Source organism: Haematobia irritans, chromosome 3, assembly GCF_050003625.1.
Source record: "Haematobia irritans isolate KBUSLIRL chromosome 3, ASM5000362v1, whole genome shotgun sequence".
In the NCBI taxonomy this organism is placed as follows: Eukaryota; Metazoa; Arthropoda; class Insecta; order Diptera; family Muscidae; genus Haematobia; species Haematobia irritans.
In genome coordinates, this window is record NC_134399.1 from 28,001,614 (window position 1) to 28,019,816 (window position 18,203).

The 18,203-nt window shown below is 34.5% G+C and overlaps 1 protein-coding gene across 3 annotated transcripts in view; it reads right to left on the reverse strand.

Annotated features, from left to right (window-relative positions):
* Positions 1 to 14,716: 14,716 nt before the first annotated feature.
* The window catches only part of csw (protein tyrosine phosphatase non-receptor type corkscrew), a 199,553-nt gene continuing 196,066 nt past the window's right edge, over positions 14,717 to 18,203 (reverse strand). For 2 of the 3 annotated variants that reach the window (XM_075302619.1, XM_075302617.1), the window contains 2 exons: positions 15,843 to 16,032; positions 14,717 to 15,777 (listed from right to left, as the gene is read on the reverse strand). In XM_075302619.1, the coding sequence (XP_075158734.1) occupies positions 15,240 to 15,777; positions 15,843 to 16,032 (728 nt within the window). In that variant the 3' untranslated portion in view covers positions 14,717 to 15,239. The remainder of the gene's footprint in view (positions 15,778 to 15,842; positions 16,033 to 18,203) is intronic. The other variant, XM_075302618.1, reaches the window with a different exon arrangement.

The window sequence follows — 18,203 nt, forward strand, 5'->3', positions numbered from 1 at the left end:
AAATTGGCCTCTATGTTCATATGAGTGTAAATCGGGCGAAAGATATATATGGGAGCTATATCTAAATCTGAACCGATTTCAACCTAATTTGGCACGCATAGCTACAATGCTAATTCTATTCCCTGTGCAAAATTTCAATTAAATCAGAGTAAGAGATTGGCCACTGTGGTCATATGAGTGTAAATCGGGCGAACGATATATATGGGAGCTATATCTAAATCTGAACCGATTTCAATAAAATTTGGCACACTTGACGACACTACCAATTGTACTCCTAGTGCTAATATTTAACCAAATTGGGGTAAACCTCTGGCTTCTGGGACCATATTAGTCCATATCGGGCGAAAGCTATATATGGGAGCTATATCTAAATCTGAACCGATTTCAATAAAATTTGGCACACATGTCTATAATACTAATTATTCTTCTTGTGCAAAATTTTAAGCAAATTAGGGTAAAACTCTGGCTTCTGGGGCCATATAAGTCCATATCGGGTGAAAGATATATATGGGAGCTACATCTTAATCTGAACCGATTTCTTCCAAAATCAACAGTTTTCTATTCTGAGCCAAAACACATACTTGTGCCAAATTTGAAGTCGATTGGACTAAAACTGCGACCTAGACTTTGATTACAAAAATGTGTTCACAGACAGACGGACATGTCTATATCGACTCAGGAGCCCACCCTGAGCATTTTTGCCAAAGACACCATGTGTCTATCTCGTCTCCTTCTGGGTGTTGCAAACATATGCCCTAACTTATAATACACCTTAAAATATTGTTATTACGCCAAAAATTGTTAAAGGTTTTAAGATAAAAACTTGTCGAAATCAATGTGGATTAAAGTGCATAGAAATATCTGCCTCAGACCACTTAAAGGGTGATACGGTCAAAATTTGGTCAATATAAACTTGACGTATTTCTTTCAATTTTGCATTTAAAAAACCTGAAAACCCCTCATTTTGAAGGTGTGTGTGTAGAATGTTGCTCCTATTTTGATTTTGGAATTCACTCTTCAGTTGTCAAAGGCGACAAAGAGAGTTGCCGGTAGTTTCAAGCGAAACCCTAACCTCTCTCTCAGAGATGCCGCAAATAAGCTGGGTGTATCGTCTACAACCGTGCATGGAGCCAAAAAACGAGCCAGACTATCGACTTACAAGAAGGTAGTGACTCCAAAACGCATTGATAAAAAAAATACGACGGCCAAAGCGCGATCCCGGAGGCTGTACACGACGATGCTGACGAAGTTTGACTGCGTGGTAATGGACGACGAAACCTACGTCAAAGCCGACTACAAGCAGCTTCCGGGACAGGAGTTTTTTACGGCAAAAGGAAGGGGAAAGGTAGCAGATATTTTCAAGCACATAAAACTGTGAAAGTTCCAAAAAAATATCTGGTTTGGCAAGCCATCTGTACCTGTGGCTTGGAAAGCAGCATTTTCATAGCTTCCGGGACTGTCAACCAAGAAATTTACGTGAAAGAGTGTTTGAATAAACGTCTGCTGCCTTTCCTGAAGAAACACGGTTGTTCCGTCCTGTTTTGGCCGGATTTGGCATCTTGCCATTACGGTAAAAAGGCCATGGAGTGGTACGCCGCCAACAACGTGCAGGTGGTTCCCAAGGACAAGAAGCCTCCCAACACGCCAGTGCTCCGCCCAATTGAGAAATACTGGGCTATTGTCAAGCGGAACCTAAAGAAGACCAAAAAACTGCTAAGGACAAGCAGCAGTTCAAGGCAAACTGGCTTTCTGCGGCGAAGAAGGTGGACAAGGTGGCTGCACAAAATCTGATGGCAGGTGTCAAGCGTGAGGCCCGGCAATTCGGATTTGGAAAAGCGAAAGCCTAACTGAATATTTTTCCTGAATTTTATACTAATTGAACTTGAAAAAGAAATTTAATTTGATTTTTTAAATAAACGATTTCACCGATTTACACGCGTTTTCCCTTGACCAAATTTTGACCGTATCACCCTTTATATGCACGGTGGTAATCGATCCGGTTGAAATTTTGTACGCAATGTTAATATTTGCCCTCCAACAATCGTGCAAGAATTGGTCTATATCGGTCCAAAATTATATATAGCCGCCATATAAACCGATCCCCAGATTTGACCTCCGGAATCTCTTGTAGTGCTATATATCATCCGATCTGGTTAAAATTCGGTACATAATGTTAGTATGTGCCCCCGAACAACCATGCGAAAATTGGCCGATATCGGCAGATATTATATATAGTCCACATTCGACTTCCAGAGCCTCTTTAAGGAGCAATCCTGTTGAAACTTGGTATGTGATGTAAGTATGTGCCCACAAACAATATCGGTCCATAATTATATATAGCTCCCATATAAACGGACTCCATAAGATTTAATTTTGGAATTCTCATGGTTTATATCGGTTAGGTTAGGTTGTATCAAGCTCACTTAGACTATTCAGTCCATTGTGATACCACAGTGGTGAACTTCTCTCTTATCACTGAGTGCTGCCCGATTCCATGATAAGCTCAATGACAAGGGACCTCCTTTTTATAGCCGAGTCCGAACGGCGTTCCACATTCCAGTGAAACCACTTAGAGAAGCTTTGAAAACCTCAGAAATATCACCAGCATTACTGAGGTGGGATAATCCACCGCTGAAAAACTTTTTGGTGTTCGGTCGTAGCAGGAATCGAACCCACGATCTTGTGTATGCAAGGCGAGCATGCTAACCATTGCAACACGGTGGCTCCCATCTCTTTTATCTAACATAAACTCCTTATATACTAACCCACAATTTAGAAGACTACATTGTAGATGACAGTCTTTAGTAGAATTTTGTACGAAATCCATGGTGGAGGGTACATAACATAGGATTCGACCTGGCCGAACTTTCGTCCATATTTACTTATTTCAAAAATTTTTCCAAACATACTGGATACCAGGGATGATAAATGAAGTTGACGAAAAAGTACTAAAAATGTATTAAAAATGTACTTTTCGTTAGTATTAGTATTCCGTTCGTCGATATATTCCGCTATCGACGAAAATCGGTATTCCTAGTGTCGCTTTTTGTCGCCGTTAAATTTACCAGCGACGAGTTTAGTGATTAATTTTTGAAGAAGTTTTTAGACTTTATTAATCGAACAATTGAAAAATAAATTTATTCAACTCAAAACAATCAACTGATGATTTAACACATCAATTGATTGTTTTCTTTCACGATGATCCTTATGCCATTGATCTCAGCGTCGTCGCCATTTTTATAGTTTTGGAAGCTTTTACTGTCCTTGAATATATATCCACATTTCTTCCCGCGTCAAATTAAATATTTTTTCTTGATTTGCCGACATAGAATTGTGTCAGGAATAAAAATATTTTAAATCGAAAAAATTAAAATTCATTTTTTGCACATCAGCTGATTGTTTTCTAGTGATATCGGCCGAGTATTGTAATTGGTACAAAAAGTAATCGTCGTCTCGCCGTCGCCACTTCACAGGAATACCAAATGAATGAAGAGACGACTTAAAAGCGACGGCGAGAACGAGGGCGACTTCAGCAATAAGGGTGAATATCAAATTTAAAGATTACTGTACTAAAAGTATACGTATATTTAAATCTAGGCCGATTTGGACAATTTTTTAGATTAAAAAAAATTTTGCAAAATTTTATTTCCATAAAAAATTTTGTTAAAATTTTATTGCAGCAAAAATAAAATTTTGTAAAAATTTCAATTCTGCGAAAATTTTGTAAAACTTATCTTCGTAAAGAAAATTTTGCCAAAATTTTGTTTCTATATGAAATTTTGTCAAAATTTTATTTCTATAAAAAAATTTTGTAAATTTTATTTCTATAGGAAATTTTTTGTAAATTCTATTTCTATAGAAAAATTAGAAAAAAAGAAAATTTTATCAAAATTTTATTTCAATATGAAATTTTGTCAAAATTTTATTTCTATAGAAAAATTTTGTAAAATTTATTTCTATAGGAAATTTTTTGTAAATTCTATTTCTATAGAAAAATTCGTCAATATTTTATATTCTTAAAAATTTTTGTCCAATTTTTTTATTTTTATAGAACATTTTGTCAACAATTTATTTCTATACAAAATTCTGTTAAAATTTTATTTCTATAAAAAATTGTGTCAAAATTTTATTTCTATAGAAAATTGTGTCAAAATTTTATTTCTATAGAAAATGTTGTCAAAATTTTATTTCTATAGAAAATTTTGTAAAAATTTTATTTCTATAGAATATTTTGTCAAAATTTTATTTCTACAGAAAATTTTGTCAAAATTTTATTTCCATAGGAAATCTTGTCAAAATTTTATTTCTATAGAAAATCTTGCCAAAATTTTAGTTCCATAAAATATTTGGTCCAATTTTGATTCTATAAGAAATTTTGTCAAAATTTTAGTTCCATAAAATATTTTGTCCAATTTTGATTCTAAAGGGTGATTCTTTTGAGGTTAGGATTTTCATGCATTAGTATTTGACAGATCACGTGGGATTTCAGACATGGTGTCAAAGAGAAAGATGCTCAGTATGCTTTGACATTTCATCATGAATAGACTTACTAACGAGCAACGCTTGCAAATCATTGAATTTTATTACCAAAATCAGTGGCAGAAAATCCGCTTTTTTATCGACAAATTTTGTTCAGCGATGAGGCTCATTTCTGGTTGAATGGCTACGTAAATAAGCAAAATTGCCGCATTTGGAGTGAAGAGCAACCAGAAGCCGTTCAAGAACTGCCCATGCATCCCGAAAAATGCACTGTTTGGTGTGGTTTGTACGCTGGTGGAATCATTGGACCGTATTTTTTCAAAGATGCTGTTGGACGCAACGTTACGGTGAATGGCGATCGCTATCGTTCGATGCTAACAAACTTTTTGTTGCCAAAAATGGAAGAACTGAACTTGGTTGACATGTGGTTTCAACAAGATGGCGCTACATGCCACACAGCTCGCGATTCTATGGCCATTTTGAGGGAAAACTGCGGAGAACAATTCATCTCAAGAAATGGACCGGTAAGTTGGCCACCAAGATCATGCGATTTGACGCCTTTAGACTATTTTTTGTGGGGCTACGTCAAGTCTAAAGTCTACAGAAATAAGCCAGCAACTATTCCAGCTTTGGAAGACAACATTTCCGAAGAAATTCGGGCTATTCCGGCCGAAATGCTCGAAAAAGTTGCCCAAAATTGGACTTTCCGAATGGACCACCTAAGACGCAGCCGCGGTCAACATTTAAATGAAATTATCTTCAAAAAGTAAATGTCATGGACCAATCTAACGTTTCAAATAAAGAACCGATGAGATTTTGCAAATTTTATGCGTTTTTTTAAAAAAAAGTTATCAAGCTCTTAACAAATCACCCTTTATAAGAAATTTTGTCAAAATTTTATTTCTAAAGAAAAAACTTTATTCTTATAGAAAATTTGACAATAATTTATACAAAAAAAAAATGTTGAAATGTCATAATAAAAACTAAAGTATCCTCATTATACCCAGCACCATAGAATGGTGACGGGCGTATAATAAGTTTGTTTTGGTATATGTTTATTTCTGCAATGTCCGCTATTTACTATTTTTAGAATTGAAGTGATTTCTGAGAAACGTTCACATTTAGGGCAGAATAACTCTATATAGAGTAATTGTGATGAAAAAGTACCAAATGGCTCGAGGTCGTGCCACGGTGCTTTTGGCCGTCGAAATGTATCAAAAAAGCACAAAAGTGTCAACTTTATCAACCCTGCTGGATACCCTGGTAGCATTTGAAAGTAAGATCACTACCATAGACATTTAAGTGACGCCATAACGATCGCCAACTGTGATGGAATATGTACCAATGATTTTCGAAAATATTTTGCCATCACTATTCTTCGAAGAGCCATTAGAAATGCCGGTACGAAAATCAAATCCGTACTCACGTGTGAGTCACAACAATTTCGTGTCACGTGTGCACACTGAATAATCACAATATCCGAAATATGTGTCTAAACGGCCAATAAGCTTGTCTTTAATATCGGCGCCTAAAGATATACTTCGATTTCTATTTAAATACACAAAGAAATTAAAATATGGATCAAGTGTGGAAACAAAATACATCGCTATATTTTATTTTATGAATGTTCATGTTGCCCAGAGGGTGTTCCGGGACATAATCAACGCAGCAGCCGATCGCTTCATGCCCGCTGGTCGAATTGCCCAAGTGGGGCCCAACTTCCCAGCCGAAGCGGCGGGACTCGCAGACGAGCGTGATGAACGCCGTCGTGCTAACCCTGCAGACCCTAGAATCAGGGAACTGAATCTAGAGATTAGTAAGATAGTCGACGAGCACAAGCGGAACACATGGTTAGAGCACCTGAAGCAATGTAACCTAAGCACAGAAACAGGTAACTTGTGGTCAACAGTGAGAGCCCTCTCGAACCCCGCTACAAGGGATGATGGGATTTCAGTCACCTTTGGCTACGTGACTGTGACTGATCCGAAGAGATGCGCTAGATACTTCAACCTACAGTTCGTCGAGCATCCCGAGAATGATAGAGCGAAAAGGAGAGCCACTCGTCGCATACGTGGTCTCCGAGCCGATGCCACACCACAATTTATCACAGCCGAAGATACTAATGTCATCAACAGCGCGAAACCATCCAAGGCGCTGGGCCCCGACGGAATTTCAATGCTAATGCTGAAGCATCTGGGAATATTGGGAGTTGAGTATATGATCAGACTCCTCAATTTGTCCTTGGAATCACTCATTATACCCGATGTCTGGAAGATGGGTAGGGTGATTCCGCTACTGAAGCCAAAGGCAAAGATTCCAGTAAATGTGAATCGTATAGACCGATATCCCTTCTCTCGCCAGTAGCCAAGACACTTGAGGCACTATACCTCCCCAGGCTTGTGGAGAATTTTCCCGCTGTCCACCATCAACATGTATTCTGTAAGGTACATAGTACGACGACAGCCTTGCATGCCATTTCAGCACACATTAATATGGTACTCAATCAGCCCAAGCCGTGTCACAGGACGGTCCTTGTGGCACTTGACCTATCGAAGGCATTCGATAGGTCAACTATGCCACACTATACGTCCCTACCGGCAGAAACCAAGTGTTGGGTTCTGAATTATCTGTGCGGACGCCAGTCGTATGTCGAAACCCCGTAGATTTAAACAGGGAGTTCCCCAGGGTACTGTTTAATCTCTACCCGTCCTCGATTCCACCCCCTCCTGAAGGCGTCGAGATTGTCTCATATGCGGGTGACTGTACAATCATGCGATCGATTGAACGTCTACCTCGCTGATCTTACCAGTTATTTCACTACAAGAAATTTGAGGATATCTTATACCAAATCCAAATACGCAGGCAGTTAAATGTCAGAATCGATGGCGAAATAATTCCGACCACAAATTACCACAAGATTCTCGGGGTCACATTCGACAGCCTCTTTAAGTCGTCCGCCCATGCCACTGCAATTTTTGATAAGCTCCGCGGTAGAAACAAGGTCCTCAAGTCGCTTGCCAGCAGCACTTGGGGTGCGGACAAAGAAACCTTGTTGACTACATATAAGGCAATTGGTCGGTCAGTGGTAAACTATGCAGCGCCAGTGTGGACACCTCAAACGAGCGACATGCAGTGGAATAACATACAGACCTGTCAGAACGCTACCATTAGAACTGCAACAGGATGTTTCCGCAGTACACCCCTACATCATCTTTATGCGGAGACCAAGATCGTCCCAGTGCATCGACACAATTACATGTTGTCAAAGCAGTACCTCTTGGATTGCTATCGGGGCAGTCATCCAAATCACCTCCCCCATGAATGTAAGGGTTGATCTTCACCTTCTAGAGCGCGAGATCCAGCGTTATAAAAGAGAGCTTCTAGATCAGGCAGCATACCAGACAGGTCTGAACAGGATTCATGAGGATACTGTAGCTGAAGCGGTGAGAAGCTACAAGGTTAATCCTGTTCTCGGAGACCGACCACCGCACCGGAGGAGAGAGCCCTCCCTAGCCAGGGTAGTTTTGGCCCAACTAAGATCAGGCAAGTGCAGCCGCCTCAATTCCTACTTAGCAATAATTGATATCAGCGTAGCTGACGTGTGTCCCATCTGTAATCTAAATTTTCTAAAATTAACCAAATGTTCACTGTTCTTCCAGTGTAATTACCAACATAGCAAATGAAACTCCGAATTTGGAGCTACAATTAATTTACACCCCGAATGTATAAGAATAAATTAAAATAATAAATAACTAATGTTGATAGTATAGAGCAAATAAGTAAGTATTTGAAAAGTTTTCTAATTTTTCTAAAACTTACCTACCACCATTTGGGGACCTCATATCAAGTTTGATATTCCTATGTGACTTACATATGTAAAAAACACTCTTTGCTTGAATCCCTGAAAGTATTCAGAATTTAAGTATTGATTCCGAGCCCTTGATTTTGTGCAAATTGCATGTCCTAAAATTTAGATTGCTTAATCTTTCCTATATACATACAGCAAAGATGATGATGAATTGCAACGTGGCGTTTGACCTATCGAAGGCATGTGGTACGTTCAACCATGCCAGACTGTTGTAGGACATCGAGAATTCGTCCCTAACAGTAGGAACCAAGCCTTAGGATGGAATGTGGAATTTTGAGATAAGAAGTCAAGACTCCGCAGTGTGCAACAGGGAGTTCTCCAAGGTGGGATGATATCTCCAACATTGTTCAACCTCTACCTAGCCTCTATTCCACCCCCTCCTGACGTCAGACAAAGAAATTTTGGTCGCACTTCCATTCTATAAATAAAAAAAAAAACTAAACTAAACTAAAACAAGTAAGTAAAGTCTAAAGTCGGGCGGGGCCGACTATATTATACCCTTCGACCCTTTGTAGGCCAACATTTGTGTTACCATCTCATCTACTTCACATTTACTGGAAGCTATATAAAGAAGACATTTTTTTTTGCTTCTACAAAATCTCTAGAATTTAAATTTAAATCGGCTAACGCTATCCAGTTAATTGGAGGAAACTTCCATTGAAAATGTGTAACAGTCTACCATCCTACTTAAGACTCTGGAGAGGATGATAGATATTTATCTTAGAACTAGCGTCGATTCAAGTTTGCTCTCGAAACGACAACATGCATACTCGAAGGGCAGGTCTACTGAGACCGCATTACATGAACTAGTCAGCTTTATTGAAAGCTCACTATCTATCAAAGAATACACAATCGTGGCATTTCTAGACATCGAAGGGGCGTTCAATAACGTCCATCCGAGCTCGATATTAAATGGACTGACAACTCTGAATGTTGATCCAGGTATACTTAGGCTGTTAGACGAACTTATAAGGAAGAGACGCATTTCAGCCACACTAGGACTAGCAAACATACAAAGGTATGTGAACAGAGGCACTCCTCAAGGAGGATTTCTATCACCTCTTCTTTGTAATGTTTCTATAAACGACCTTCTGGTTTCCCTAGAAAAAGAAAGGATACAAGTGGTGACATACGCAGATGATGTGGCGTTAGCAGTCAGGGGAAAATTCCCATCAACAGTTAGAGATATTATACAGAGAGCCCTCCGGATGACTGAGAAATGGGCGAAAGATAATGGTCTTGGGGTAAATCCTGCAAAGACAGAACTAGTCATGTACTGCAAAGATCGCAAAACTCCCACGGTTAGGCCCATTTCTTTAGGGGGTATTGAAATTCCCTTTAGGGAGTGTGCAAAATACCTTGGCGTTATTTTGGACAGGAAGCTGAACTTTAAGCTTAATATTGAAGAAAGGGCGAGGAAAGCAACGGTAGCTTTATACTCGTACAAAAAGGCAATAGGGAAAAAGTGGGGACTAAAACCAAAAATTGTACATTGGCTATACACGGCAGTGGTTAGACCTATAATGCTATATGGTGTTGTAGTCTGTTGGCCGGCACTTCACCAGCCGACAAGTTTAGACAAAGTTCAGCGTATGGCGTGCTTGTGTATCTCAGGTGCATTCAGCAAGACAGGAACAAACTCCCTTAATGTCATACTGCATCTATTGCCTTTAGACATTTTGGCCAAACAGTCAGCTGCAACAACGGCTGTGCGGTTGCGCGAGCTATCGCCGTGGTCGGAAAAAAGTTACGGTCACAGTTCGGTCCTCAAAATAATGCCAGATGTGCCTAACGTAGTGGATTACACTTTGGCGAGTCCACTTTTCGACAAAAAGTTTGAGACTCTAATTCCCAACAGTGAGGCGTGGTGTACACGGACCCCGGGGAATAAAACATATATAGATTTCTACACTGATGGCTCCAAATTGGATGGCCAAGTGGGTTTCGGAGTATATTCTAAAGATCTGGAACTTCGAATAGCGAAAAGATTACCTGGTCACTGTAGTGTTTTCAGGCTGAAATATTAGCAATAAGAGAAGTGGTGAATTGGCTGAGAAGTAATGCTCCAAGCAATATTGGCATTAATATATACTCAGACAGTCAACCTGCAATAAAATCCTTGGACTCTGTGTTCCTCAACTCGAAAACGGCCATCGACTGCCGCAAATCTCTCAATGAGATGGCTGAGCAGCACAATATTCACCTAATATGGGTGCCTGGCCACAGGAACATACCGGGGAACTGCGAAGCAGATGAGCTAGCAAGGCTAGGAACTACCTTACATATTCCAGGGAAACTAGAATCTGTTGGTATGCCTCTGGTTACCTGCAAGCTCTTACTGCGTGAGAAGGCTGTCATGATGGCAAATGTTCGATGGGAGAATTGTAAGGGTTGTAACGACACCAACCAAATATGGCCCCATTTAAACTTAAACCGCACACTAGATATGCTAGTGTTCTCGAGACGCCAGATATCACTCCTGATATCTGCTATAACGGGTCGCTGCCTGATAGGCGATTTTGCAAAAACTATTGGTGCGAAGTATAATGACTATTGTATGAGCTGTCATGATGCGGAGGAAAAGGAATCAATAAAATACCTCTTGTGTGAGTGTCCTGCATTTTGTGTAAGGCGTAAGCAAATTTTAGGGGCATATAGCTTCAGATTACTAGCGGACCTGGAAAACGTTAACTTAAGCAGTCTGCTAATGTTTTTGGAACAATCTGGTTGGTTCAACAGAAGAAAATAATCGAGAAGGTTCAACGGTTAAAACTAGAAGTGCCCATATGTAATAGGTACTTTTAGTTAATGTGGTATCACAATGGACTGAATAGTCTAAGTGAGCCTGAATCTTAATCGTGCTGCCACTTTAACCTAACCTAACCTAACAGTCTACCATATTTCCCCAACTCTGCTGTACGTACATATGTGAGCTATATATAATCTGAACCGATTTTTACTAAATTTGACATGTATAGTTAAAATAATAATTCTGCTATCTATGCGAAATTTCACGTAAATGGGAGTATAACTTTGGCCCCCCTGGTCATATGAGTGCAATTCGGAGGAAAGATATATATGGGAGCCATATCTAAATCTGAACCGATTTCAACCAAATTTGGCACAATTACCGATACTACTAACGTACTCCTAGTACGAAATTTGAAGCAAATCACGGCAAAGCCCTGGATTTTGAGGCCATATAAGTTCAATTCGGACGAAAGATATATATGGGAGCTATATCTAAATCTGAATCGATTTTGACCATATTTGGCACATACAATAGTATCTTTAAAAGTACTGCGTGTGCAAAATTTGAAGTAAGTCAGGGCAAAACTCTGGCTTTTGAGACCATATAAGTCCATATCGGGCGAAAGATATATATGTGAGCTATATCTAAATCTGAACCGATTTTAACAAAATTTGACACACTTAACGATACTATAAAACGTACCCCTGGTGCAAAATTTGAAGCAAATGACGGCAAAATTCTGGCTTTTGTGGCCATATAAGTTCAAGTCGGACGAAAGATATATATGGGAGCTATATCTAAATCTGAACCGATTTGGCTGATATTTTGCAAGATTTTCGAGATTTTCGAAAATCGGTTGATAAACACGCTAACTATGACCAAATCGGGGATAAATATATATGTCAGCTATATCTAAATCTGAACCGATTTTTTCCAAAACCAATAGCGATTGTCTCTGTCCCAAGAAACGGCCCTATGCCAAATTTGAGAACGATCGGACTTAAATTGCGAGCTGCACTTTGTGCACAAAATTACATATACAGACAGACGGACATCGCTAAATCGTCTCAGAATTTAATTCTAAGCCGATCGGTATACTAAAAGATGGGTCTATGACCACTATTTCTTGGCGTTACATACAAATGCACAAACTTATTATACCCTGTACCACAGTAGTGGTGAAGGGTATAAATAGAACTAACCACCAGCGTCACTAGTGGATAATAGTGGCAATACTCAACTAACACCAATCCCCCCTCATCCATTAACAAAACAAACAAAATTTCCACGATAATCAGCTGCCATGAAGCCGGAGCGAATTTAACATGAACTTAACGACTATCACACCAGCTTCTCCAAGCTGCTAAAAAAACAACATCACCACAGGAGTTTTCCTAAAATTCGTATAAATTAATTTGAAATAAAAAAGACAAATAGGAAGTCCCACCCAACCGCCTCAAAGAAATTGATCTTTCTGATTACCATTTGTTGCGAACGAAGACGCATGACCTGGCTGACAGGGATTTTCGTTCTTATGAGAAAGGTAAAAATTGGGTCGATTCGCGATTGAGTAAAAAAACAAAGTCATTTTGTGTCGCGGTATCCATAAATAAGTTGCCAAAACAATGGGGAAAAATATAGGCTAGCGATAATTTTATAATTTTTTTCGGAATAAATTCTGAAACATTTGAAAAAATCCCGGAAACTAGCGATGGACAACACTTTGATTGATAAGTCTCTTATAATTTTCTTGGGAATAAATTCTGAAACATTTGAAAAAGCCCGCGGCATTAATTTGCCCTAAATTAAATTAAAAAAAAAAAACAAATTTATTGGGTGTAATTATAATAAAATAGAAAGTGTAATTTGCTTTAAAAAAATAGAACAAGAAAAACTTTTTTTGTATTGTTCCGATTCACGGATTGTGACAACAGGCGAGTCGCTTTTTTGTTGCGGTATCCGTAGATAATTTGCAAGAAAGTTGCACAGAAAAAATATTCACGAAAATTTTTCCAATTAAAGTCTTAATTGAGTTTTAAAAATATTCAATTAAAATTTTAATTGATTCAAAAAAAAAATAATTGAAACAAAAATCAATCACAAAAATTAATAGTGCCAATTAATTATTTTTAGTAGACTGAATTGTAGTCTGTGTAATTTTTTTATAATTGGCCATGGGGCTTTGAAATTACAAATTAAGTATAAATATGAATATTTAATTTGATCAATTAATTTTTTAATAGACTTTAAATTAATTTTTTAATTGATTGAAGACATTTCAATTAAAAAAATATTTTGATCAATTAATTTCGTGATTGAATTAGAAAAAAAATGTTTGTGTGTGGGAACAAGTAGTGGCTAGCGATGGACAATACTACGATTGATCAGTCTGTTATAATAAATTCCGAATAAATTCTGAAACATTTGAAAAAATCCCGCGGCTTTAATTTGCGCTCCCAATATAAATTAAATTAAAAAAAAAATTATTCACGAAAAAATATTCACGAAAATTTTTCCAATTAAAGTCTTAATTGAGTTTTAAAAATATTCAATTAAAATTTTAATTGATTCAAAAAAAAAATAATTGAAACAAAAATCAATCACAAAAATTAATAGTGCCAATTAATTATTTTTAGTAGACTGAATTGTAGTCTGTGTAATTTTTTTATAATTGGCCATGGGGCTTTGAAATTACAAATTAAGTATAAATATGAATATTTAATTTGATCAATTAATTTTTTAATAGACTTTAAATTAATTTTTTAATTGATTGAAGACATTTCAATTAAAAAAATAATTTGATCAATTAATTTCGTGATTGAATTAGAAAAAAAATGTTTGTGTGTGGGAACAAGTAGTGGCTAGCGATGGACAATACTACGATTGATCAGTCTGTTATAATAAATTCCGAATAAATTCTGAAACATTTGAAAAAATCCCGCGGCTTTAATTTGCGCTCCCAATATAAATTAAATTAAAAAAAAATTATTGGGTGTAGTTATAATAAAACAGAAAGTGTTTAATTGTATAGAAGAAAAAAAAAACAAAAGAGAACAAGGAAAACGTATACCAGTTTTGTTTTTTGTATTTTTTCAATTGCATTTTACTTTATTAATATCAATGTTGTTTATTATAAATTAAAGCAAATATATATATATATATATATATATATGTTAAAATAAGAAATTACAATATTTTCCAAGAAATTATTGTCTAAATGTTAAATTTAAATTAAATTATAATACGTAATACAATGTAAAAATTACAAAATAACAAACGAAAATGTATGCTGTGTAATTATTATTATATACTTATAAGATCATTAACATTAAACAAAAGACACAAAAATAAAAATAAGTAGATGCTATAAAATAATAGCAGCAACATTTCGATTTTACATTTACAGAAATTTCATAAAAATTTCTTAACAACATTTAGAGAGAAAGGAAGGAAAATAGATCGACAGAGAGAGAGAAACAGAACAGACACATATAGAGAAAAATTATAACAAAATGTATAAGAAGAAGACAAAATAGTATTAACAGCAAATAAAGAAGAATCATACAAGAACTTTGTTTTTTTTTTTTTTCTTTAAAATAAAAAAAAATACATATATGGAATATCACAATGAAGCAGAAAATGATTTTTTGAAATAAAGCCAATGAAAACTTAAAATAACAATAAAGTCTATCTTTGTCAATTGTGTTTTTAATGTTTCAACTAAACCAATTTTGGTGGGGGGTGAAGGGGCAGACAAATATCAAACAAAAAAATACTACTACAGCAAATTAATTAAAAAAACAAAAAGATTTGTGGAGTTTCATTTTGATTTCAAAAATTTTCAACATATAACTATCTAAAATCAAAAGCGAAAATTTCTTTGTTCACATTTAAATTATGCAAATTGGTTCTGAGTTTTACTTGGTTTTTATGATTTTTGATTTTTGTTAGCTGATCTTGGGAAGCCTACAGAAAGAGTTAGTACTTTCCAAAGATTTTTTTATAGGTAGGTATTTAGGTAGTTGGTTTTATGGGAGGAGTATAGCCAAATTGCAAAGAAACAAAAATTCTATTAGAACTTTAATTGTCATGTTTTTCGTGGCGGTGTGGGAGGAGGAGGCGCCGCAAAATGATGCCTCATCATGTCTTTGGAAATGTTTTCGTAGGCTGAAAAATGACGGGAGTGAACAATTTGAGTAAACCGGGCCTGGACGAGACCTGCTTACCTGATCCCGCCGTTACAGATGCCACTGCTGCTGGTGATGATAGTTGTTGATGCTGCTGAATTTGCTGAGATTGCGCTGGCGTATGCATATGATGTTGATGTTGGCTGGCATTATGGTGTTGCTGCGTTTCGTTGTGTTTTTGTGCTATTTGAAAGACATCGTTGCTGTATATTTGTTGTTGTTGCTGCTGCTGCTGTTGCTGTGGTAGCGGCCCTTGTGCAAATTTATGACGGCTACTTGGCGTTGTGGGTGATGCCAAGGGCATTTTATTAAAATGATTTAATTTCGATGCTTGATTGCTATCAACATTGCTGCTGATATTATTGCTACAACTTATTGTTGTGGCTGTTGTTGGTTGTTGTTGCAGCTGTTGCTGTTGTTGCTTACTCACTAAATTTAAATTAGATGGTAAAGGAGATCTTTGTGTATCATTACCAATTTCACCGGTATATCTAAAAGGGAGAAATTAGAATAATTTTCAGAAAATTGTTTTTGGAAAATGCCTCGTTTAACTCACTTTATATTTGTATATTCACGTCCCACTTGTATACTTTGCTCTTCGGCCCTTTTGCGTTGTATCAATGTTTGAATATAATGCTGGACAGCATAATAAACGAATTTATACTGGGCCTCGGTTTGTACTAAACCAGAACGTTGGGATCGTACCATTTGTATTGTCCGTTGGATATCAATTTCAGTATCCAAACCTAAAATGAGAGAGAGAGAGCGAGAGAGAGAGAGTAGGAAATAATAAAAAAATTATAGGTATTTGGTAATATTGGAAAAAAATTTCATAAAATAAAAATCATTGATAGTATCCCAGTGAGTTACAAACACGGTTGTCACTCAAGCCAAAAATTATCTACCAAAAAACTACCATTCAAAAAAACAACTTCTACAGAAAATTTTATCAAAATTTTATTTCTATAGAAAATTTTGACAAAATTTTATTCCTATAGAACATTTTTACTAAAATTTTATTTCTATAGAAAATTTTGACAAAATTTTATTTCTATAGAAAATTTTTACCAAAATTTTATTTCTATAGAAAATTTTTACCAAAATGTTATTTCTATAGAAAATGTTGACAAAATTTTATTTCTTTAAAATATGTTGATGAAATTTATTTTCTATAGATAATTTTGACCAAACTTTATTTCTTTAGAATATTTTGTCAAAATGTTATTTCTATAGAACATTTTATTTCTATAGAAAATGTTTACAAAATTTTATTTCTATATAACATTTTTACCAAAATTTTATTTCTATAAAAAATTTTGGCAAAATTTTATTTCTATAGAAAATTTTAAAAAATTTTATTTCTATAGAAAATTTTGTTAAAATTTTATTTATTTATTTATTTCTATAGAAAATTTTGTCAAAATTTTATTTCTATAGAAAATTTTGTCAAAATTTTATTTCTATAGAAACTTTTGTCAAAATTTTATTTCTATAGAAAATTTTGTCAAAATTTTATTTCTATAGAAAATTTTGCCAAAACTTTATTTCTATAGAATCTTTTGTTAAAATTTTATTTCTATAGAAAATTTTGTCAAAATTTTATTTCTATAGAAAATTGTATCAAAATTTTATTTCTATAGAAAATTTTGTCAAAATTTTATTTCTATAGAAAATTTTGTCAAAATTTTATTTCTATAGAAAATTTTGTCAAAATTTTATTTCTATAGAAAATTTTGTCAAAATTTTATTTCTATAGAAAATTTTGTCAAAATTTTATTTCTATAGAAAATTTTGTTAACATTTTATTTCTATAGAAAATTTTGTCAACATTTTATTTCTGTAGAAACTTTATTTCTATAGAATCTTTTGTTAAAATTTTATTTCTATAGAAAATTTTGTGAAAATTTTATTCCTATAGAAAATTTTGAAAAAAAAATTATTTCTATAGAAAATTTTAACAAAATTTTATTTCTATAGAAAATTTTGCCAATATTTTATTTCTACAGAAAATTTTTACCAACATTTTATTTCAATAGAAAAATTTTACCAAAATTTTATTTCTATAGAAAATGTTGAGAAAATTTTATTTCTTTAACAAATGTTGATCAAATTTATTTTCTATAGATAATTTTGACCAAATTTTATTTCTATAGAAAATGTTTACAAAATTGTATTTCTATATAACATTTTTACCAAAATTTTATTTCTATAGAAAATTTTGGCAAAATTTTATTTCTATAGAAAATTTTGGCAAAATTTTATTTCTATAGGAAATTTTGAAAAAAAATTATTTCTATAGAAAATTTTGACAAAATTTTATTTATTTATTTCTATAGAAAAAATTTGACAAAATTTTATTTATTTATTTATTTCTATAGAAAATTTTGTCAAAATTTTACTTCTATAGAAAATTTTGTCAACATTTTATTTCTATAGAAAATTTTGTTAAAATTTTATTTCTATAGAAAATTTTGTCAAAATTTTATTTCAATAGAAAAATTTGCCAACATTTAATTTATATAGAAAATTTTGTCAACTTTATTTCTATAGAAAATTCTGTGAAAATTTTATTTCCATAGAAAATTTTATTACTATAGAAAATTTTGTCAAAATTTCATTTCTATAGAAAATTTTGTAAAAATTTTATTTCTATGGAAAATTTTGTAAAAATTTTATTTCTATAGAAAATTTTGTAAAAATTTTATTTCTATAGAAAATGTTGTCAACATTTTATTTCTATAGAAAATTTTGTCAAAATTTTATTTCTTTAGAAAATTTTGTCAACATTTTATTTCTATAGAAAATTTTGTCAAAATTTTACTTCTATAGAAAATTTTGTCAAAATTTTATTTCTATAGAAAATTTTGCCAAAATTTTATTACATTAGAAAATTTTCTTAAAATTGTATTTCTATAGA